Genomic DNA, 22,261 nt, shown 5'->3' on the forward strand with positions numbered 1-22,261 from the left:
CATCGACTTATCGCCCCTCGCCCACTTCGCAGCTTCACTCATCATTCCACTATTGTCCCTGAACAACAACTACTCGAATTTGCGATTCCTCGATTCTTTTACACGTCCATTTGCGCCTACCTCTGCACATACCGCCTCCAACTTTTATCTCGTCTGACAAGCTTGAACACCCCCTTTACTGACTCACCTCCTACCACAGTCGCCAAATACCGCCAAAATGGGCCACGAAGATGCTGTCTACCTTGCCAAGCTCGCCGAGCAGGCCGAGCGATATGAGGGTATGTCCCTGCATTCAATCTCATGTATTCCTTGCGCGCTAACAAAGGGCGCGCGCGCCTATCGCAGAGATGGTTGAGAACATGAAGATTGTCGCCGGTGAGGACCGAGATCTCACCGTCGAGGAGCGAAACCTTCTCTCCGTTGCCTACAAGAACGTCATTGGCGCCCGCCGTGCCTCCTGGCGCATAGTCACCTCCATCGAGCAGAAGGAGGAGTCAAAGGGCAACTCTTCTCAGGTTACCCTTATCAAGGAGTACCGACAGAAGATCGAGGCGGAGCTTGCCAAGATCTGCGAGGATATCCTCGAGGTCCTTGACCAGCACCTGATCCCTTCTGCCAAGTCTGGCGAGTCCAAGGTTTTCTACCACAAGATGTAGGCGCAAATTCACCAGGATCCGTTTCAAAAATTGGTATTAACCAGGTACACAGGAAGGGTGACTACCACCGTTACCTCGCCGAGTTCGCTATTGGCGACCGCCGCAAGGACTCTGCCGACAAGTCCCTCGAGGCCTACAAGGCTGCTACTGAGGTTGCCCAGACTGAGCTTCCTCCCACCCACCCCATCCGCCTTGGCCTCGCCCTTAACTTCTCCGTCTTCTACTACGAGATCCTTAACGCTCCTGACCAGGCTTGCCACCTGGCCAAGCAGGCTTTCGATGATGCTATTGCCGGTACGTCGCGCGGAACATTCACCGTTGATTTGCAACTTGCTAACCCAGAACCTACAGAGCTTGACACTCTGAGCGAGGAGAGCTACAAGGACTCTACGCTGATTATGCAACTGCTTCGCGACAACCTTGTAAGATTTCCAGATTGATGCAATGAGTATGACGGTAGCTAACACGATAACAGACCCTCTGGACCTCTTCCGAGGCCGAGACCTCCGCTGCTGGTCAGGGCGAGGCTCCCAAGGAGGACGCCCCCGCGGCTGCCACCACCGAGGAGCCTGCTCCCCAGGCTGAGGAGCCCAAGGCCGAGTAAGGAATCGTCGAGTATGTTTTGTCTATGCAGGTGTCGGGCGGACTGGTGTCTACGGAGTGGACGGAAGACCTCGTTTTTGATCAAGAGCTTCGGCATCGTTTCGGTACACAGACAAGCGCCATGGAGGGGCTGACTTTTACACCAACGGGCTAGCAAGGAGAGTCTGGAAAAGGGCAAACTTACGCTCCGCTTCCAGATTGTTAATGCGTTGGCCGTCTGGACAATAAAAATACTAAAATTACTTTCAATACACGACGATACATGATTAGTGATGACTTGAAGGTTTGTGTATGCCGTGTAGATTCCCAGGTCTCAGTCAAGGTCAGCTCGGTCTGAGAGGTATTGAAGTCACTAATCCGGTTGAAACTTGATTTCGTTATCGTGTGCGGACGAAGTGCCAATCTTGGCACACTGTGATATTCTGGTCAAACCCCCGAAACTCATGATCGCTGGGAAAGTCTTGTGTCAACTTGTCTTTTTGTGGGTATTATCTGAAGGTTTTGTATCGTCTTCGTCTTCGTCTTCATCATCCATAACAGCAAAATGAACCCGTAACCATAAGCTACAGTCAAGGCAGCCAACTACGAGCTCACCCTCATCGCTCACTTCCTCCAAGTCAGCCTCACGAAATTCATAGCTGTGCTCATTGCCACAACGACAAGGTCGATACCAGCACTCCTGACCCTCATCAAAAGCTAGATCATCAAGATCGACATTTTCGACGCCGGTTTGAAAAGAGCCATCCCGGTCAGCAGCCGCAGTCGGGCGAGACACTCGTAGAGCAGCGTCGTAGGCCGAGCGGGAAGAAGGACTGGAGAGGATGTTGAGTGCAGTGGTGATTTGGTCAACAGTGTAGAAGACTGATGATGAATCTGCGTTTGCGACTTTATCTGGGTGGTTGCGGAGGAGAGCTCGGTGATAGGCTCGCTTTATGAGAGGTGCAGAGTCATGTTGTGTGTCTAGTAGAGCAGGCGTGATATTGAGTACTTGATAATGTGTTGCTGTGTCTGCCGATATGGGCGCATACTGAGAAGATGCCATGACGTTTCTCTGTCCTTTACAAAAGGTGCTTGGAGTATCAGAGCTTGGTTATCTGAAAAGTCGAAGGCTTCATCTTTGTGCATCACGTGATAAGGTCAGGCCTCTGAGATGCTAACTTCGTATGAGGATCACAAGTATGGTAAGCCCATTGTGGCAGAAGTTGAGGTTGAACTTGGCTGGGAATTAGGTGTGCTATGCTTCTTAAGGTAGGGTTGCTTATTTGATACGAAGGTGCTTATGCATATCACAGTTGGAAGTTGAGTCTTGGCTGGTCCGTTGCAAGTCTTTGACAAGACCATTGTAGATATTCTTGTACGTAAAAATACACGGGTAAATGTACAGGTGCGCGAAAGTAGTCATTCCATCTGTCGTCTTCTTGTTTATTTGGGGAACTTGGTCCATCCGTATTTGCCCACCTATCAAGTAATGTTAGCAATGTAGGCTCGAAATGAGTAGTATATAGCTTGGGAAAAGCTTACCCTCTTCCAGCGCTTGATGAGACTGGGCATCTCCAGCATAGCCTTTCTCCTTGTTTCCATCCTGTGGTGTCGTTAGCCATTGCTATCCCATCTCCCATTGTAGAGCATAGCCCGTATGTAGCCAATGCCACAGCAAGACAACCGACGTACTTTGCAATCATGTGTCGTTCGTGGATATGACCCTTGACCTTCTGTCCCACACCAGTACCCTTGACTCTCAAGCCGTGCTCGACCCGATGAGCCAGCTGGTATTCGGTAGCCTTTCGTGTATCGGGCAGCAAATCCTCAACACCGTTCTCACGAGCCATCTTGACCAGCTCAGCCTGGCGGCGCTGGGAGTATACGGGATCCTGCCATTTACCTGTCACGGGGTGCTTGTAGAAGCGGAAAGGGTTCGGTCTCGCCTCCTGGTATCGAGTCTGGGATGCGTTTTCGGGAAGGATGGCGGCGGGGGGATATCGGGCAAAGAAGCGCTGCAGAGGAGCGGGCAGCGACTTTGCGAGGCCGATGAATTGCGATGTTGAGGCCATGATGTTTTGCTGTGGCGAAGGCCTGTCAATTCGAGCGCCCCAGAAAGAGGAGGAATGATCACGAACTCGAAGCTCTTCAATCACCAAGGCTATCGTTTAGTGTCGGGTGGTCCTGAGTTTTACTGTGGATCTTCCGCGACGCAACGGTGTGCCTTGATTGGATACGAAGGCAGTGACATCTCAGCCTTGTCAAAGAACATTAACAGCCAGTCACCACTCTATTAATCTACGTCGAGCTTATTATATGCTTTCGAAGGTGCTAACAGTTTGTAATGGTAGATTACTGACCTATTGAAAAATGGGATATCTGAAGGGAAACAGGCCACTGACTTGGCCTATAGGAAGTGTACTGTTGTCAGCACTTATACGATCTACATGATATATTCTGCCTGTCAACTTCTCTAACTACAATACAACGATCGAAACGAGTTATACACTGCTAAATAGAAGATGCTTGACTGTTCTCGCCGACTCCAAATGTAGGGGTCAAATGTTCCGCAATGCAAGACGTCGGAATATTGGATGCATTGGCCAATCGGAAGAAGGTCGCGTTCCAGCCACAGCAGCAACACTAGCCACAAACATCTAGCCTCTCTAGTTTCACAGTGTTCAAGTCATCTCAAACAGGCACTCATCGTCAAAACTTATAGAGTAGTTGCCCAAGATTTTATTCTTTTACACGTGAAACCCCCTTTCTCAGAAAGATTGAAGGTCTTTCCCTTTAGATCTACTTCGCCAAAATGCCTCTCGATCTCGATGAGATACTGCGCAAAAAGAAGGCAGCTGATGCCGCTGCCGCGAAACCCCGATTTATTCCCAAGGCAGAACGAGAGCGACTAGCGGCTGAGAAAGCAAAGAAGGAAGAAGACGACAAGAAGCGCAAAGCTTCCGAAGACGAGCAAAGAAGAAAAGATGAAGAACAGAAATGGAGATCAAATGGTTCATCAAGACCTAACGATGCAAACGGATCTTCACGCGTACCTACTGGTCCCAGATCTATGAACGATGGGCGAGACGACCGAGATCGAGATAGAGATCGTGATCGCGACCAAGGCCGTGGAAGAGGACGAGGAAAGGATAGAAAAGGCGACAAGCAGGGAGTGCCTGTTGATAAGCAATCTGCAGAGGACATCGAAGCTACCCTTCTACGATCTCGATACCTTGGCCCCCAAGTGAATCAGCAATCCAACTTTTCGGCAAAGAAGAAGCGAATGCGAACGACGGAGAAGAAGTTCAATTTCGAATGGGACGCAGATGAAGATACATCTCGCGACAACGATCCCCTATACGACCGAAAGACCGCTCTTAGCCACAATGGATCATTTGCTGGTATCGGCGGCGAGTTCGATGACGGCGCTGAAGAACGAGCGCGCAAACGAGCGCGAATGATCGAGGAAAGAGACCCAGAAAATGGCAGAGAGAGAGCAGAGGGTATCATGGAGGACTTTTTCCGAGCTCGCGACAAGGCAAGGCAGCGAGCTGATCGTAGAGGATTGGGTAAGCACTGGTCTGACAAGTCGCTGGATGATATGCGCGAAAGAGATTGGCGCATCTTCAAGGAGGACTTTGGTATCGCTACCAAGGGCGGCATGATTCCCAACCCCATGCGCAATTGGCAAGAGTCGAGTCTGCCGAAACGCTTACTCAACATCATCGAAGATGTCGGATACAAGGAGCCATCACCCATTCAACGAGCCGCTATTCCTATTGCCCTGCAAGCTCGCGATCTTATCGGTGTCGCCGTCACCGGTTCAGGAAAGACCGCTGCGTTCCTTTTACCGCTACTTGTCTACATCTCCGATCTACCGCCCCTGGATGAAATCAACAAGAACGATGGTCCCTATGCTCTTATTATGGCCCCTACTCGAGAACTGGTTCAGCAAATTGAAACCGAAGCCAGGAAATTCGCAGGTCCTCTGGGTTTCCGTGTTGTGAGTATTGTTGGTGGTCACCAAATTGAAGAGCAAGCATACAACCTGCGTGACGGTGCCGAAATTGTTGTCGCCACACCTGGTCGTCTGCTAGATTGTATTGAGCGTCGACTGCTTGTCCTGTCACAATGTTGTTACGTTATCATGGATGAAGCCGATCGTATGATTGATCTTGGTTTCGAGGAATCGGTCAACAAGATTCTTGACGCACTACCAGTCACAAACGAGAAGCCAGATACTGAGGAAGCAGAAGATGCACAGATGATGCAGCGTTACTTAGGTGGCAGGGATCGTTACAGACAAACTATGATGTACACGGCCACCATGCCGCCTCTTGTGGAGAGAATTGCAAAGAAGTATCTCCGTCGCCCGGCCATTGTCACCATCGGTAACGCAGGCGAGGCCGTTGACACAGTTGAGCAACGTGTCGAGTTTGTTTCCGGCGAAGACCGTCGCAAGAAGAGACTCCAGGAGATTCTCGCCTCAGGTGCCTTTGGACCACCTATTATTGTCTTCGTCAACATCAAGCGAAACTGTGACGCGGTTGCTCGAGACATCAAGCAAATGGGCTGGTCTGCTGTTACACTGCACGGTTCAAAGACCCAAGAACAGCGAGAGGCAGCCCTCCTCTCTGTGCGCGACGGCCACACACAGGTTCTTGTGGCGACAGATCTCGCAGGTCGTGGTATCGATGTACCCGACGTTTCTCTCGTAGTCAACTTTAACATGGCTACGAACATCGAGAGCTACACCCATCGTATCGGTCGTACAGGTCGTGCTGGCAAGAGTGGTGTGGCCATTACGTTCCTGGGTCCAGAGGATACTGACACCATGTACGATCTCAAACAGATCCTGAGCAAGAGCTCCATCTCCAAGGTTCCTGAGGAATTGAGAAGACACGAGGCCGCCCAATCGAAGCCGGTTCGTGGCGCAAAGAAAGACAAGGATGAAGGGCCTGGAAAGGGAAATTGGCAGCATTAAAAGGCGTATGCCTATTGGTCCGATGTTATGACAAAAGCATAGTTTAGGATAATTATAATAGTGAGTTTCATGATATTGCATCAAATCGTGACTGAATGAGCGAAACCACCCTTAAAATCGGACACTGTAGTGTAAACTTAATCATGGAATTGTCATTTTCGCATCTCTTACTTTTCTACATCTAGAAGTGGTACAATGACTCAGCCCATATCTCCTAGTAAGCCTTCTATCTTGAATAGCTTCTACTCCAACTTCAGCTGCTCGAACTGCTTAATTGTCTCCTCAAAACTGTTCATCTCCTGTTTGGCATCGGCCAGCTTCTTCTCGTCTGCCTCTCGGATAGCATCTGAAACCTTCTCAAGGTAATTGGGGTCCTTGAGGATCTTCTCCTGCTTCTGGATGTTGCCCTTAGCCTTGTCGAGTTTCTTCTGAGCCTTGGCAATCTCGGCGTCGAGATCAACGCGGCCCTTGACATGAAGGAAGACAGAAGCGTCAGTGGAGACGGGGTAGGCGACACAGCCAGCAGGTCGAGTAGCATCAGGGCCGAGGATCTGAACGCCCTTGATACCCTTACCACTCAAAGACTTGATAGAAGATGCTTGCTCCTCGACGGTGGCCAAAGACGTGGCGTTATTGGCCTGAATAATTACTGTAATATATTAGTACTTAGCATTACACCTATCAAGGGTTGTCGTGCTTACCTTCAGCCTCATCCTTGAGGGCATACTCGGCCATCAATGATCGAGCAGCCTTAGAGCAGCCGAGAACAAGCTCGTAAGCACGCTCAGACTCGGGGTCGTCAAGCTTCTCTTGGTAGGTAGGGTACTTGGCGATCATGATTGACTTGGTCTGGTCCTCAGGTCGTCGGGGCATACGCTGCCACATCTCCTCAGTAATGAAGGGCATGAAGGGGTGGATCATGGTAAGGGCGGCATCGAGAGCAGTGTAGAGGGTCTGCATAGCAGACTCACGCTCCTCCTTGGTGCCGTCACGGATGATGGCCTTGGAGTTCTCAATGTAGACATCACACAGTTCGTTGTACCAGTATCGGTAGATGATTTGAGACGACTTGGAGAACTCACGGTCCTCAATAGCACGGTTGATCTCCTTGGCAGCGCTGTTCATCTTGTGAAGAATCCATCGCTCAGCAAGTGTCTCGCCACGGGCAATACCTGATTTGGAAGGAGTGAAGTCCTGGGGAAGACTTCCCAAGACGTACTTGGTAGCCTGGAAGATCTTGTTACAGAACTTGCGGTATCCGTGGATAACCTTGACATCCAGGTTGATGTCGGTGCCACCAGTGGTAGCGTTGATCATGGTGAAACGCACAGCATCTGCACCACACTGAGGAATACCGTCAGGGAAGGCAGTCTTCTGGTATTTGGTGGCCTTGGCGACCTCGCTAGGATGTAAGTTACCCTGAGTGAGCTTGTCGTGGAGTGTCTGAAGCTTGACACCCGCGATAACGTCGAGGGGATCGATGACGTTACCCAGACTCTTGCTCATCTTGCGACCCTCGGAGTCACGGACAAGAACGTGGCAGTAAACCTCCTTGAAGGGGACCTTGCCAGTCAACTTGATACCGAAAAAGATCATTCTGGCAATCCAGAAGAAGAGAATATCCCAACCTGTCTCAAGGACATCTGTAGGGAAGAGACTCTCAAGATCATGTGTCTGGTTAGGCCAGCCCAGGGTGCTGAAGGGCCAGAGGCCAGAAGAGAACCATGTGTCTAGAACGTCCTCATCTTGCTCGAGAGTGTAAGTCTTGCCAGGTAGGGCGGCCTTGGCCTTCTCCTCAGCCTCCTCTCGAGTTCGGCCGGCGAACCAAAGTTTCTCCTCAGGAATATCTCCAGCACCACCCTCAATGTTAGCAAAGTAGACGGGGCATCGATGACCCCACCAGAGCTGTCGGCTGATACACCAGTCGTTAATGTCCTCAAGCCATCGGTAATAGCTCTTCTCGGCATTCTCGGGTCGGATCTTGATGCTACCGTCTCGGACAGCAGCAATGGCAGGCTCGGCGAGCTCCTTCATGCGGACCCACCACTGGGGCTTCATGATAGGCTCGATAATATCCTTTGACTTATCGCACAGAGGAACAGTCATGGCGTTGTCCTTCTTGTCGACGTAGAGGCCCTTGGCCTTGAGGTCGTCCTGGATAGTGTAGCGAACGTCGAATCGTTTCTGACCCTTGTAGGCACCGGCGTTCTCGTTCATGAGGCCGTCATCAGTCAGGATGTTAATAAACTCAAGGCCATGCTTCTGGCCAAGAGTGAAATCGTTGGGGTCGTGGGCGGGAGTGAGCTTGACAGCACCGGTGCCGAACTCCCTGTCGACGTACTCGTCGGCGACGATAGGAAGCTTGCGACCCTCAATGAAGGGGTGGACGGCAGTCTTACCGACGAGATGCTTGTATCTGTCGTCCTCAGGGTGAACAGCGATACCGGTATCGCCCAGCATAGTCTCAATACGAGTGGTAGCAACCTCAATAAGCTCATCGGATCCTTCGACAGGGTACTTGAAGTGGACGATAACACCGAACTCGACCTTCTTGTCGTATCCAGGGACATCGAGCAGGGTGCGGCCGGTCAGCTCCTTGTTGACGACTTCAAGGTTAGAAAGCGTAGTGTTGAGCTTGGTGCACCAGTTGACAAGTCGGTTGGCTCGGTAAATGGTGCCCTCCTCGTAGAGCCTGACCCAAGTCTCAACGACGGCAGCGGACAGGTTCTTGTCCATTGTGAAAGCTGGTCAAAGTTAGTGGCCTTTTCCTCTCATAGTTCATGGCTGTTTGTATACCCTCTCGGCTCCAATCAAAAGATCCTCCCATTTTGGCCAGACTGTTGTTGATACTCTTGTGGTAGTCTTCCTTCCATTGCCAAACAGTGTCGACAAACTTCTCACGGCCAAGATCGCGTCGGGTCAAGCCATGCTTACGAAAGATCATATTTTCTACAACATTTTGGGTACTGATGCCTGCATGGTCGCAGCCAGGAAGCCACAGGGTGGTCTTGCCCTGCATTCGGCTCCATCGAATCATAAGATCCTGGAGAGAGTCACCAAGAGCGTGTCCCATGTGAAGGGCACCGGTGACGTTGGGAGGAGGATGAACAATGACGAACTTTCCTTCGTCCTTGATACTTCCGTCAGGCTTGAATTCGGGCTTGAAGAAACCCTCCTTCTCCCACCAATCGTACCATGCGGACTCGACGGCAATAGGGTTGTAGGCCTTGAAATGGGGGTCGTCGAACGATCGGATTCGCTTTTTCTCGCCCTTGGGGGTGTCCTCGACGTACTCGGGAATGGGCTCCTCCTCAGCCTTCTTCTCCTTAGGCTTCTTCTCTTTAGGAGCCTTGGGGGCGGCGGTGGCAGTCTTTTGCTTCTTTGCCTCGAACTTGGCCTGCTTCTCGGCCTTCTTTCGCTCCTTCTCCACTGCGGTATCAAGTCAGAGACACGTCGAGTCGGTATCAATTTGCGATGATGCACATACATTCCTTCTCAGTCTTCACTTTGGGGGGGCCACCGGCGGCAGCAGTTGCGCCAGCATCTTGGCCGGAAGCATGGGCGTCAGTAGCGGATTGAGCAATCTCCTTCTTCTCCTCAGCGGGAACGGCCGGAGGTGTGCTGGTGACATCTTGGATGCCCTCGCTGGCGCCGACTATGGGATGTCATGGTTAGTGTTTCGAACAGGAAATTTGATATGGTTCATGCGATCGAAGAGTACATACTGGGGTTTCCCCTGCCGCTGTTGGTCGCCATGATTGCTCGCGTGGTTGTAAAGGGTCGTCCTGGGGAAAGAGATCGCACCCGGAGTGCTCGAACCGCGAGTCTAAACGTTGTGCCTGAGATGACTGAATGAAGCCCGTTTGTTGGGGGCTTCAAGCAATGACCTGCACGTCGAATTTATATTAGTAGTGGTAGGTAGAGATTGAGTCACGCCTTCCTATGGCGGGGGATAACTTTTAGTGATGGAGGGGCAGAACGTGGCGCAGTGGGAAGGAACGAAGGCCTCGGAGGTCCCACATCCAATGAGGCAGGCAGATGTAACCTTCCTGAGTATTGGAAAGCTTAAGCATCTATTGAAAGTAAAAAATCAGTAATAACCAGTCTCAGCTGACATTCTGTGACTCAAGCGGTGAAACAGTCGTTTTATTACTCTAATTATATTAACGCATTTCTTCCACGAGAGAACGATACCGGACCGCCATGTTTCCAAGACCCTTAATGATTGTGGAGCTGGCAGCACCAGCCACATCCGGGCTGGATGTTTTCGAGCTTTACGGATAGTGATGACATCCATTCCAGACTTTACAATCGTTCTCCAAGCGGCGTCGCTTCCAAAAAAGGCACATTTTGCAACCATTGAAACGGAATAATTCGGTTAGGACTACATATACCTGGTAGCTTTAATCATTCTGTCAACTTGCTAGCCACCTTCTCAATGTCGTTTCGGCTGGCGTTGAAAGCTCCTAAGAGCTGTGTACTCAATAGCTTCTCTGCTGCAGCTCGGAGAAAGTACTCGACAAGTAAAGAATCAAATTATTTTACTGTCGAGCTAAATCCTAAAACAAAGGTCAGTCTCCCACCATGAGCTCTGAAACATTATTAATATTTTAAAGGATCTCTCTGAACTATTGCAAACCGTCAGATCTCAGGTCAAAATCGCCAATCCTAGTCGTCATGATGCTGCAGTCATTCTAGCAACTCCACAGTATGCGCAATGGCTTGAGAAGGACGGTTTCATGGCAGAGTTCATTGATCTACTCTCAGGGTCCGAGAAAGCAGATCAGTTTCACATCTTAGGTGCTGTTGTCGATCATATTGCTCCTCCAGTGCCGAGCAACAAGCCCATTCAGGGGTTATCTATCCTTCGTGGAAAACTTGATTCAATTCTTCCTGGATTATGGACTCCTGAACCCCCCAAGGCTAGAGAAGACGCCGACAAAGTAGCAGCTTTAACTATGGATCTTGGTAACCCTCACATTACCATTCCTCTCACCAACACAACCTTTCAAAATCACAAGACTTCAACACTCATTGTCAGGCATTATGACTTGTCACAGAGCTCGCCCAAACTGGTCGAGAAGAATGAAAAGTATTGGCAGCAAATATCACTTCCTCTCAAGAAGCAGCTCCCCTCAATTGATGACCTCGGCATCTGGGCTCCTCTTGTACCCTTGACACATCCTCGTGTGGTGACCGAGAGTTTTGGAAACATTGTGCGACGAGTCAGTGTTGAAAACGAATCGGTACCTGCTTCTAACGAGCTTGAACCAGCGGTTGACGAACTACATGTTCGGAAATCGGACTTGGTCCAGTCGCCTATGGGGATCTGGTCAATCATTACTCCTCCAACATTTGCCCAGTCAGGCAGCAACTCAAATTCTACTGATCCTGATCCCGAGGCAACGTTCAGAGATGGTCAAAATATCAAGGAACTAGTCGCTTCCACATCCGGTCACCTGGTTGACCTGTACAGGCAAGGTGGCCGGCTATATCAGATCTGTACGGAACCCTTTCGAAACCCATTACTCTTTATCTGTGTACTAACGGTGTATAGTGAGCGGTGGTGGTGGCTGGGGCGCAAAGAAGGGTTTACTATCGCTTGACCCTCAGCGCACTCATTTTTCCCTTTCCGAAGAGGAGGAGATGCAAAGGTTCATTCAGGCCATGGACGGTGGCAATTTCGTCCCTGTGGGATCCAAGATTCAGTTCTTTGCGTCGACAGAGACTTCGGCCACCGAACCAACTGGCGCTCAAGAGACGGGCGTGGTCTTCGGAACAGCCAGCAGGGTCGAAACTGAGACTGATTCAGAGTCTTCTCAGCCAGAGGCTCGGTTGCTGGAAGACCACTTCGGTGCTCTCTCCAACGATGGTATCTTCGTCACCTCTTCTGATGCCGCAGCGGTCACCACACCTGGCTTCAACAATGATTGGAAGCTTAACGTTCCCAACTCTCGAATTTACGTCAACATCTAGATGTGAGGTGTAAGTTAGTTTGGAGTTTATGGTTTTCATCTGCATGCCTGCTTTGGCATATGTATAGTGTACTATTAAGATATGTATCTATCCCCATTTAATGTCTAAGAGATAAAGATCCATCTCGTGACAGCTAACTAATCTTGTGACTGCTGCGACTTTCTCTTCTTCTGTAAACCCTCTGCTGCCGCGGCTGCCACATCATCCAAAGTCGTTCCACGCTTTCTCTTACCCACCTTTTCCTTTCCAAGCACTTCGTCTTCCGCGATAGCTCTATAAATATTGGCAGCGCCCTCGAACATCCCCTTATCCCAGCCTGCTTCCTCGTTAAAGGTGAGGGCGATTTCTTCCATCTCTCGGACCCAGCGGTATGCTTTGGGTGGCATGCCAGGCACGCCCTTCTCAGCATTGGCGAGGGTAGCTGGGTAGAGGGTGTTCAGCTCCTCCTTTAGAGCGTCTAAGACTCCGAGATTATGGGCCGCTGTGAAGGACTGCGTGGCGATGGCAGTAAAACCTTTGGACAAGGAAGCGAAGCACATCTTGAGTCCGCTCGCCGCGCCGATATCGGGGGAGATGTGCTTCATGTTGAGCACAGAAATGAGCTTCTCGCCATAAGGTAGTGAAGTTAAAGAATCGGGTCCAGAAACGGGGATACTAGGGCGATACCAGTTGGAAAAGTTGTTGCTATTAGATGCTTGTGTTTCGGCATAAGACGATGCTGTAAGTTTTGGAGGTTGTCCTAGGATACTCCCATCGACAAATCGAATAGGCACATCTTCCTTTTTGACAGACGCTTCTACAGATTTGATAGTCGAAGGTGCAACTGCATTAAGATCGACCAGATAGAGTTCTTTCTTGGTCTCCAGCTCCTTGAATGCCTTTACAATTCGAGCGGCAGTAGCCTCAACGTCCCTGGGTGGGACGACAGACAGTATAACGGAACTTTGCTGTAGGAGCTCAGTATCAGACTCGAGGAGTTCAACTTGGGCATCTTGGGCCCGTTCAATCGTGTCTTGGCTGAGCGGATTGTCAGTATTGTTGTCTTGATGTGCGAGGTACTTGAATTACCTTCGGCCGGTGATGTTAGTTGCAACGATGAAGCCATGAGCGATCAGCAGCTTTGCAATGCCGACGCCCATATCGCCAATTGACAGCAGGCCAATCTTTGGCTTAGGGTCGGATGGATTTGACATGTTTATGGATATTAAACAAAGTATTTGCCAAGGTTATGAGTTTGAGATTGTTGTCTGATGATGTATGAGTTGAGGTGGGGGAACAGGGTAGATAAGCTATATACTGCATTTAGTCAGGATTTGTCCATCATATAGGTTACTGCCTAGAGGTACCTTAGTAGGTACTAAGGTAAAAATAATATTTCTTAAGGGTTAAAATACTACCAACTGCTGTCCACGGCTAACTCCTTCTTTTCTAGTTTTAGATTTGCTGTTATTGTTCTTCAGCATACATTTTACAAGCTGGGGACAATCAAAGCGACTGATCTAGTGAGTGGTCTATTAACCATCCAACTTATCGAGTTATCGTTTGTATACACTAAATGAACAATTTCAACGTCTCTTTGCGAGAATCGAAACTTTCTAATATCCTTCATAGCTGCTCACAATCCTCCATCCGTAACTTTGCCTTGTGGTTATATAGGGAAGTATTCCACCGAAACAGTTCAAAGCCAAGAGTCATTAGGGCTCTTCGTGAGATCTGACATCGAGCAGCGGTACTGCGTATGGAATGATAAGAGCAAACATGGTATCGTTAGTCAACCGGCGAGGTTGAAGTAGAAGGGGTTGGCTGGAGTTATGGTTCTCTTGGGACTGTCAGCATACGAGACACACATTCAGGACAAGATATCACACCTGAGTTCTGGTTTGCCTTCAACCTTCTTCTTTTGATCCATAAGCGCCAGAACACAAGAACAAAGGTGGGAAGGTTGACAATAACGCCAACTATGGCTACGATGACCTCCTGAGATGCAGCCATTCGTGATTGGAGAGTTAGGTAATGTAGATGCTTGGGAGATTGAGATGTGGTATCGCAAAGCAAGGAAAAGAATGAAATGAGAACATGAAAGATTGTGAATAGTGGTGGCATCTTGGGTGGTAATTATAGCAAAGGTGTTTGCGAATTCTGGTCAGTGATGAATCGCAAGACCTTGGCTGCGCCCAAGCACTCTAAGCCTTCGAAAGAGAATTCTGGACGACCATAGTAAAACAACGACAGGGAACATAGATACCTACGAGGTTGTTACCAGTGACTTACACAAGAAAAAAAGAAGAAAAGAAGAAGCAATTGCAGACAGCGCTGTTCTTGTCCAGATACATGGTAACCTTGGCCAGTATATGCCGGAATACATCCACAATAGACATAATGAGTTCTATGGATCTTGATGACAGACCAAAGAAGCTTATGAGAAAGCCATTGCCCTCCCCAGTTCAAGTCTCTGCAGACTGGCAGGTGTTTGACTCTTGGCCTTGTTTTACAGGCCGAAGGAGCAGCTACGCAGGAATGAGAATTTTGGTATTCGGGAGTGTGGCGTTTACTATCAAAGGCTGAGCTAGCCCGCGTCACTATCCTTGTTGGTGGCTTTCTCAACAGCCATCCATTGCAGAGGCCTTGGAAGAGAATTCTGGTTATGTCCAATGGGCTCCTAGTCTAATAGTGTTTCACCTGGGCCATGTTGGCACCAGCAAGCGCGCTCTCTGTTATTACGCAGCTAGTCTAAGACAATGCGAATTCTGGTCAAAAGTACAAGATAGTCTACACCCTGCGGTGTCCTGGCCTGATAAAAATATGGCTTTCATGCCACTAGATGGGTACATAAAGGACGAGATTCCCTCTCAATATTTCCTTCTCATATCTTTCAACACAGCACATTTATCACTGACCTGGCCTCACTCAACTCCAATCTCTCTTGCTGATTCCCAGAGATTACACCATGTCTAGGGCCCTCAGGATCCCCGACACCCGATGGGAAGCGCACAAGGAGACCATACAGTCATTGTATCTTGAACAAAACAAAACCGTTGATGAGATCATAAGCTTCATGGCTGAGAACCATCAGTTCTATGCTTCGTATGTCTACTCTACCATATTACCGACAGAGACTAATGTCATGTACAGAAAGAAACAATATATACGCAAAGTCACAGTCAACTGGAAGCTCCGAAAGAATACCAAGAAGGAAGAATGGGAGCAAGCGAGTGCATTGATCCTGAAGCGCAAAGCTGAAGGCAAAATGACCCAACTCACCATTCATGGCAAGATTATACCGGACAAGAGGAGTAAGAGGGAAACTAGGAGGTACGCGCCCAAAGACACATGTGAGTAAACTTCTCTGTATACCTACCTAACTAACACATAGGAAGTGGAAAGTCCTGTACTGCCACATATCGAATCTGTTGCCGTTCAGACGCCTCCAACATTACATCAAGACATTACGTACTTTAACCTACCGTGGTTCGATCTGAAAACACAACTCAGGAGTCACAGTAAGTCTATTCCTATACTCAGAATGGTTTGTTTCTAACCGTGGATAGTGCTTGGTAATGGGCTACACCCGATCTTGGATAGAGCCATAGCATCAATTCATGATCCAACCGCATCTTCTCCATCCACTTCTCGGGACCAAGTCACCATGGAAGGTTTTGTAGGGTCCCTCTTACTTTCTATCAAGTCCGGGAGTACATCGAAGTCGGATCATGATTTGAAAGTTCCCGCTATGTTGGAGTCTTTGGATGAAGAAATTCCATTTAGCTATAGGAACAAGCACAGCACAGAACTGCAAACTGGACAATCTGACATCCTTGGCCCCTGGTCTCGACTATTTCTCTCAATGGCATTTCTTTCGACAAACAATCGCTGGCAAGACAAGACGTTGATCAAATTTCTGGAGCTGGCTATCTCCTATGGGCTTTTGCAAGATTTAAAGCAGGCACTCTCTCTGAAGGGACCAACGATAAAGTTGTTCTCAGTAGCTTTACTGTCCGCTGCTATCGACATACCTGAGAGGAAAGGTTTTGATTTCGCCCAATACCTACTTCAACAAGGAGTAAATCCAAACAGTGCTTACTCTACTCGGACACCTTTACAGAGAGCAGTAGCCTCTGAACGCAAAGGAGCTGTCCAGCTTCTCCTGGACCACGGCGCAGATCCATTTGCATCTTTTCCAACCTTACAGCCGCAGAGCCCGTCGCACATGGGACTCTACGATAGCAAGTCACTTGCAGAAGCCTTGGTAGATAGGAGTTATTCGTTAACACGGGACCCCACCCCTGATAGGATGATACTCCTCAAAACACCACTAGTGCTTGCTATCAAAGCTAAAGATGAAGAGCGAGTGAGACAACTGCTACAGGCAGGAGCTGATACAAACCTCTTCCACCCGAAAGATCTGTCTCCGCTTCATGTGGCAGTTCGATGCAAAAACGCTGCGATGGTCAGCTTATTGATCGAATTCGGAGCAGATCCAAATCTCTTTTGCCGAGCTGAGATGGAGACAACTCTCACGATCGCTCGATCAGATCTATCTCCAGGTTATCCCATTCCCCTAGGCACTCCTCTACAGAATGCCGTTGGGCTAAACGACCTTACTATTGTTAAACGGCTTTTACAAGCAGGCGCGGACCCTAATGGCACAATATGTTTGGATATGTCGGCAAATAACGAAGATGCATGCTACGAATGCCACTTTGCTTTAAATTCCCTCCAAATTGCGAGCAAGCTAGACGGGTGTTATCTCAACTATACTAACCGGCGGGAGAATACGTTTAAGTTATTTGAGTTGCTACTCAAAGCAGGTGCAGGTGTCGACACTCGACATACAATGCAGTCGACCACACTGCAGTATGTATGTGGGAACGAAACGTTGGGGGAATGCAGAATCGAAATAGCCAAACTACTTCTGAAGTGGGGAGCTGATGTGAACGCACCTCCAGCTGCTCAACTGGATGGGAAGACTGCTCTTGAAGCTGCTGCTGGAGCCGGGGATGTCGATCTGGTCGAATTGCTGCTCCGGGAAGGCGCGATTTGCAACGACCCAGCTTCCATTCTGCAAGGAGCCTTTGCATCTGGTTGCCAGAATTTAGTCGATTTCTTGATCCGACACTTCGCAAAAACAGACTTATCTGCGCTCGATATAGACGACAACTGGGTTGAATACCTCGAAGCATCCGCCAAATCTGGAAATGTTCGACTCGTGGATATGGTTCTCGAGAATTGTGTTGATAAGAACACTGAACGATTTGAGAAACATGCTATAAATGCCATGGAAGCCGCTGTTGCCCACGACGACAATAATGTGCTAGGTCGCCTACTCCTATCCGGAGTCAACCCCAATGCAGATGGGAGGGCCTGTCGTATCCTGAACAGCGCAATAATTGGTGCAGGTTATGCAGTTCGTTGCTTCACTTTGTTAATGTCCAAGTTCGCGGCCTTAAAATCTGATCTGGACCAGCCTCTTCCCGGCGAGCCAACACCTCTTTGGACAGCCATTTCTCGCAACAACACGGCTGTAGCACAATGCTTGATAATCTCTGGTGTTGATGTCAACCGTCCATCTCTTTGTATCGACAAGGTAAAGGGTAACCGACTTGAAACACCCATGGCGGATGCAATTCGCTGCGTCCCCTGTATGGAGGATGACTCAGACCATGCTTGTCCAGTTGATCTTCTCATAATGAGCGGTGCAAACGTCGACCGTCTTGTTGATGGATCCATGACCGCTCTGTTGCTAGCCCTAAGACTAGGACAATATAAAGTCGCAGAGAAACTGCTTCTTCATGGAGCCAACCCAAACATCAGAGATTTGAACACAGGAATGCATGCTTTTGACATGGTTCTAACAGGAATGGATTGGTGGCCTGACATATCTTTTTTCAAGTCCCTCATGGGTCATGGCTTCGAATTTGAAGGGGAGTTCGGCAGTGGGACTACCATTCAAGCAGTTTTCGGGAAGCCCTCGGGACTTTATGGGACCGATGACTGCCAAATCGTTGAGCTGGTAGTTAGATTGCTGATCGGCGCTGGGATTGAAGTCAATGCACCCACGACAGAAGAAACCCCTATGACAGCCCTCCAATATGCCATTGATGCCAATCATGAGGAGCTTGTAGACATCCTCTTGGCTGCAGGGGCTGATATACACGTACCGGCCTTTTGGAAAAAGGGAAAGACCGCTCTCCAAGCAGCATGCAACACTGGTAACCTTGAACTGGTCAGAAGCCTTGTCAAACAAGGTCTGGAAATCAATGAGCGGCCAGCCTCGCATAACGGCGCGACTGCACTCCAGTTTGCAGCAATGCAAGGGCATATAGATGTAGCCATCTTCCTTCTCGAGAACGGAGCGCTTGTCAACGCCCCAGCTGCTTTAGTGGAAGGAAGAACAGCACTTCAGGGCGCTGCAGAACATGGGAGGTTGGATATGATTTTCCTGCTACTCGAGAACGACCAAGATGATGGACTGGAGGAGAGATGTCAGGATGCAGCAAAGTTTGCCGAGAAAGAATCACGCTTTGAGATTGCACAGATTTTACGAGAGTATAGGAGGGTATGATAGATTGAGAAATGGAAAGTGTCTGCTACGAAATGCTATAGTGTATAGAGTAATGTTCACGACCACGCATACATCCCGTATGGGAAGTTGACTGAATGATTTGTTAATCATTCAGAGAGAGGCACCATCACTCAGCTCAGATCTTTTGCAAGCAACTTTTGGGGGAACGTAGAAGATATACTCACAAGTGACCTCTTAGGCGGGTAACACAAGAAATGTCCTCCAAGGCTTAGGACGCCAAAATAAAGTAGCCTAGGTGCTTTCCTAAGCTATCATAAAATGACCAAAGTATTTCATCTCTTATGCTCTCGGCGGCCAATTCTTCTGGACACCCTGATGTCTCGCTCTGTACAGTATTCTTGATGTAGATGACTTATAGAAAAGAACGAAGCTAGTTCAACTGACAAGTGGATATCCCCGCCGTTTTATCCAAACGGTCGCCACCAGATCGATAGTCTATACCATAATACAGAACTAGATCCGAAATAGATGGAGCTTTTAAACAGCATGAAATAACTACTGATAATCAGTTAGATGATGGTTTTGTATACAGTTGAGAGTGAAATGATATGATAATCAACCACTCACAGATGAGCCGAGGCTTCCATAGCCAGAGTGTTGTTGGTGGTGAGAGCGACGTCACTCTTCAAGGATCCGACCCTGTTTCTTGTGTCGCGGGGGACCATTCATGACCCGATTCGCCTCTCATAAGATAGCAAGCACATGATGACGAACCTCTGATAGTCGAGGTTATGAATTGCAACTTACGATAGAGCACTTCAACTATTAGACTATCCATACTATACACTATCATATTCATTATTGTTCCAGACATCTAATCACAAGTCTACCACAGCTCATTATGGCTCCTCCAGAAACATCAGCAACTTCATCAAACAAGGCAAAACAGTCTTCATCTAAAACATCCAAACCATCACAATCAAAGAAGAAATCAGAAACTGCATCACCTTCAACACCACGACAACCAGATGAGATCGAGGAAGCCGACACAACAGTACCAGTAAAGACATTCACACCAAAACAAAAACAGAAGCGAGTCGAATCATCAGAAGATAACGATACCGACGATGCCGAGAGCGTATATCTATCATCAGACGAAGAATCCTCATCAGAAGAAGACTCCTCAGATTATGACTCGGACGACAGCGTCGAAGAGTTACCGCCTCGGCACTTGACAAGGAGAGCAACAGATCGAAGTGTCAAGAACACTCCAGGGTCGCCATTCACAATCACACAAACCAGAAGCGAAACTACTCGCTGGATAACAACTCAAAACAACGGAGGCATAACGCGCGGTACAAGAAGTTACAGCGAGCAAACGACAATGCAGGGTCAAAACATGAACGGACCACAGCGGAGACCGATGAATAGAAACAGCGTCAGCTTTAACATGAGTATCAATGTCGATATGTCCTTCAACGGCCTTGTCACGGGTCGAAATCTAGGTTTCTCAGGGGTATATATTCCCATAAACTATGTCCTTGTAAACACTTTAGCTGACAAGATCCAGGGTTCACTATCATATGGATGGAATCGACGCAGTGCACAGGGGGATTGATCAAGTTTTCATTCAGATCGAGACAATCAATCTAACTGTAATATAAAGTGACAATTCGGTTATTAACAAGGAGGTCAATCTCAAGGTATGGGTTTTTGGTCAAGAATGCGCTAAACATTCGGGCGGAGTGGTGTACATAGTTTCGAGTATGTTGAGAAATAGTGTCATGACAATGACAACACGGCTACTCAATCATGTCGATGTCGTCGGTCGCAGCTTGTGCTTGAGGCTGGGCAGCTGCAGGTGCCTGAGCAGGGGGCGCATCTTGCTGATTACCGGGCTCTGCGGCCTGCGCGTTGTCTCCGCCAAAATAATCAGCCATCTCTGCATCCAGCTCCTCCTGTGTCTTCTTGCTAGGACGGTTGCCTCGGCCACCTCGGCTTCCCTCCTGGTCTCTGCCGCCTCCCTCTCTACCTTCACGTCGAGCACCAGGACGACGCCCGCCCTGACCCCGACCTTGACCCTGGCCCTGACCGCGGCTTCGAGGCATTGGGCTTCGGCGAGAGCCTTGACCAGGAACATATCTATCGATTCCTCTACGGGCAGCATCGTCGTCATCGCGTCGGCGGTGGGGCGAATGGGATCGTCTGTCTCCAGGGCTGGAAATACGCTCCGACAATGGACGGCCAGGCATAACGGCAGTATCGAAGGGGTTTCGGCTGGGCAGAAGGGTCAATCGAATAGGTTGGCCTGCATTCCGTTAGTTAGGCTGCGGTACCAGTGTCTTGGGTAAATGAGCTCACCATTGGCATTCGCGCCATCGAACTGCTTGACCGCTTCTTCGGCGTCCTCTTTTTGTTCGTAGGTCACGTAGGCGGTGCCTTCAGATCTTCCAGCGCGATCGTATCGAAGTTGAAGGCGGCTGACGGGCCCAATTCGTCGGAATAGCTCCTGAAAACTTATGAGTTATTGGATGGTTGTGAGTGCACATGCTACATACAGAAAGGTCATCGTCAGTGAGATCATAGTGGATGTTCTCGACGCGAATCTTTGTGCCCTTGGAATCTCTGTTTCGAATAGGTTAGAATTGTTTTTCACCCGAGAGCCGTAGACTCACTGTTCTGGGGAATCACGGCGACGACGGGGAGCAGGTGCTCGGCGGTTGTCTGGACGATGGTCAAAAGGATGTCGGGCTTAGGGGAAGCTTCGAGTATTACTGTTCTCTTCAAATCGGTCGTGGACCCATTCGCTGTATACTGTTAGCAAAAGCAGGTAGCCAAACGGGTTGGCCGCAACTGACCTATCAATGTTTCGAGAATCGTCGCGAGCAGACTGCAAAGGGGAGGGACGCTCTGGTCAGCAAGAGGTTTTCAGAGTGGAAAGCCGTTCAATCGACAAAGGCTCCGAGCACCGAAGGGGCGAGTTGTGAGGAGGGTTGTACAGGTCGAGTAGGCATCATTGGAGAGCGAGGGAAGTCAACCTGCACCGCCCATGTCAACAAAGCCTCATGATGACGGGAAAAGCACATGTACCAACCTTTCTAACACCATCGCGAGGGAAATCATTACGCGGTTCACGTCGGCGACCTTGGCCACGGTTGTTGCGAGGTCGATTGGAGCGCTATGAAGCAGAAAAACAGGTCAGCTTGAATGATCGAGACAAGACGAGAGCGCGTGCGAGCAACGGGACATGGCATAAAAGAATAGCAGCCAGATGGAGTGGTAAGAACTTACAGTATCAGCGATGATCTCGTCGAGACCGCGATCCATCTTGTCAGCCATATTTGCGTATGTTGTAAGAGTTGTGGCAGATTTTTCGATAGGAGAAATACAGAAGATTTGGGTTGAAAAGGGAAGAGAGGTTGTGATGGATCTGGATCTGGATCAATGCTTGGGGGTCTGTTCTGCAGAGCAGATGTCATGGGCGCAGCCACATCTGGGCGTTGGCTAAATGTGGAGACTCTCTGTTATTAGACAAGCACT

General features: G+C 49.1%; 10 protein-coding genes across 10 annotated transcripts; 5 read left to right on the forward strand and 5 right to left on the reverse strand.

Annotated features, from left to right (window-relative positions):
* Positions 1-217: 217 nt before the first annotated feature.
* On the forward strand, positions 218-1,260 carry FIESC28_06130 (uncharacterized protein; the record flags this gene model as incomplete). Its single annotated transcript, XM_031160275.1, has 5 exons — positions 218-278; positions 346-652; positions 709-950; positions 1,008-1,078; positions 1,132-1,260. 5 exons carry the CDS (start codon positions 218-220, stop codon positions 1,258-1,260), a joined length of 810 nt encoding a protein of 269 aa, XP_031015694.1.
* A 465-nt stretch (positions 1,261-1,725) lies between these two features.
* Positions 1,726-2,301, reverse strand: FIESC28_06131 (uncharacterized protein; the record flags this gene model as incomplete). The annotated part of the gene is made up of 1 exon (XM_031160276.1): positions 1,726-2,301. The coding sequence occupies one exon, from the start codon at positions 2,299-2,301 to the stop codon at positions 1,726-1,728; it is 576 nt and encodes a 191-aa protein (XP_031015695.1).
* Positions 2,302-2,681: 380 nt separating this feature from the next.
* FIESC28_06132 (uncharacterized protein) lies at positions 2,682-3,310 on the reverse strand (the record flags this gene model as incomplete). The annotated part of the gene is made up of 3 exons (XM_031160277.1): positions 2,682-2,717; positions 2,781-2,841; positions 2,931-3,310. The coding sequence occupies 3 exons, from the start codon at positions 3,308-3,310 to the stop codon at positions 2,682-2,684; spliced, it is 477 nt and encodes a 158-aa protein (XP_031015696.1).
* Positions 3,311-4,050: 740 nt separating this feature from the next.
* Positions 4,051-6,222, forward strand: FIESC28_06133 (uncharacterized protein; the record flags this gene model as incomplete). Its single annotated transcript, XM_031160278.1, has 1 exon — positions 4,051-6,222. One exon carries the CDS (start codon positions 4,051-4,053, stop codon positions 6,220-6,222), a length of 2,172 nt encoding a protein of 723 aa, XP_031015697.1.
* Positions 6,223-6,464: 242 nt separating this feature from the next.
* On the reverse strand, positions 6,465-9,978 carry FIESC28_06134 (uncharacterized protein; the record flags this gene model as incomplete). The annotated part of the gene is made up of 5 exons (XM_031160279.1): positions 6,465-6,871; positions 6,924-8,966; positions 9,019-9,651; positions 9,710-9,877; positions 9,948-9,978. 5 exons carry the CDS (start codon positions 9,976-9,978, stop codon positions 6,465-6,467), a joined length of 3,282 nt encoding a protein of 1,093 aa, XP_031015698.1.
* A 682-nt stretch (positions 9,979-10,660) lies between these two features.
* Positions 10,661-12,198, forward strand: FIESC28_06135 (uncharacterized protein; the record flags this gene model as incomplete). Its single annotated transcript, XM_031160280.1, has 3 exons — positions 10,661-10,792; positions 10,839-11,724; positions 11,780-12,198. 3 exons carry the CDS (start codon positions 10,661-10,663, stop codon positions 12,196-12,198), a joined length of 1,437 nt encoding a protein of 478 aa, XP_031015699.1.
* A 137-nt stretch (positions 12,199-12,335) lies between these two features.
* Positions 12,336-13,391, reverse strand: FIESC28_06136 (uncharacterized protein; the record flags this gene model as incomplete). Its single annotated transcript, XM_031160281.1, has 2 exons — positions 12,336-13,215; positions 13,267-13,391. The coding sequence occupies 2 exons, from the start codon at positions 13,389-13,391 to the stop codon at positions 12,336-12,338; spliced, it is 1,005 nt and encodes a 334-aa protein (XP_031015700.1).
* Positions 13,392-15,145: 1,754 nt separating this feature from the next.
* Positions 15,146-18,859, forward strand: FIESC28_06137 (uncharacterized protein; the record flags this gene model as incomplete). Its single annotated transcript, XM_031160282.1, has 6 exons — positions 15,146-15,282; positions 15,331-15,530; positions 15,576-15,698; positions 15,747-17,056; positions 17,117-18,754; positions 18,809-18,859. 6 exons carry the CDS (start codon positions 15,146-15,148, stop codon positions 18,857-18,859), a joined length of 3,459 nt encoding a protein of 1,152 aa, XP_031015701.1.
* Positions 18,860-19,622: 763 nt separating this feature from the next.
* Positions 19,623-20,339, forward strand: FIESC28_06138 (uncharacterized protein; the record flags this gene model as incomplete). Its single annotated transcript, XM_031160283.1, has 1 exon — positions 19,623-20,339. One exon carries the CDS (start codon positions 19,623-19,625, stop codon positions 20,337-20,339), a length of 717 nt encoding a protein of 238 aa, XP_031015702.1.
* A 184-nt stretch (positions 20,340-20,523) lies between these two features.
* On the reverse strand, positions 20,524-22,060 carry FIESC28_06139 (uncharacterized protein; the record flags this gene model as incomplete). Its single annotated transcript, XM_031160284.1, has 8 exons — positions 20,524-21,029; positions 21,083-21,230; positions 21,280-21,346; positions 21,397-21,445; positions 21,497-21,528; positions 21,580-21,631; positions 21,812-21,899; positions 22,013-22,060. 8 exons carry the CDS (start codon positions 22,058-22,060, stop codon positions 20,524-20,526), a joined length of 990 nt encoding a protein of 329 aa, XP_031015703.1.
* Positions 22,061-22,261: the final 201 nt, after the last annotated feature.

The sequence above is a fragment of the Fusarium coffeatum genome (assembly GCF_003316985.1).
Source record: "Fusarium coffeatum strain FIESC_28 chromosome Unknown BRIP53273_contig_132, whole genome shotgun sequence".
Lineage (NCBI taxonomy): Eukaryota > Fungi > Ascomycota > Sordariomycetes > Hypocreales > Nectriaceae > Fusarium > Fusarium coffeatum.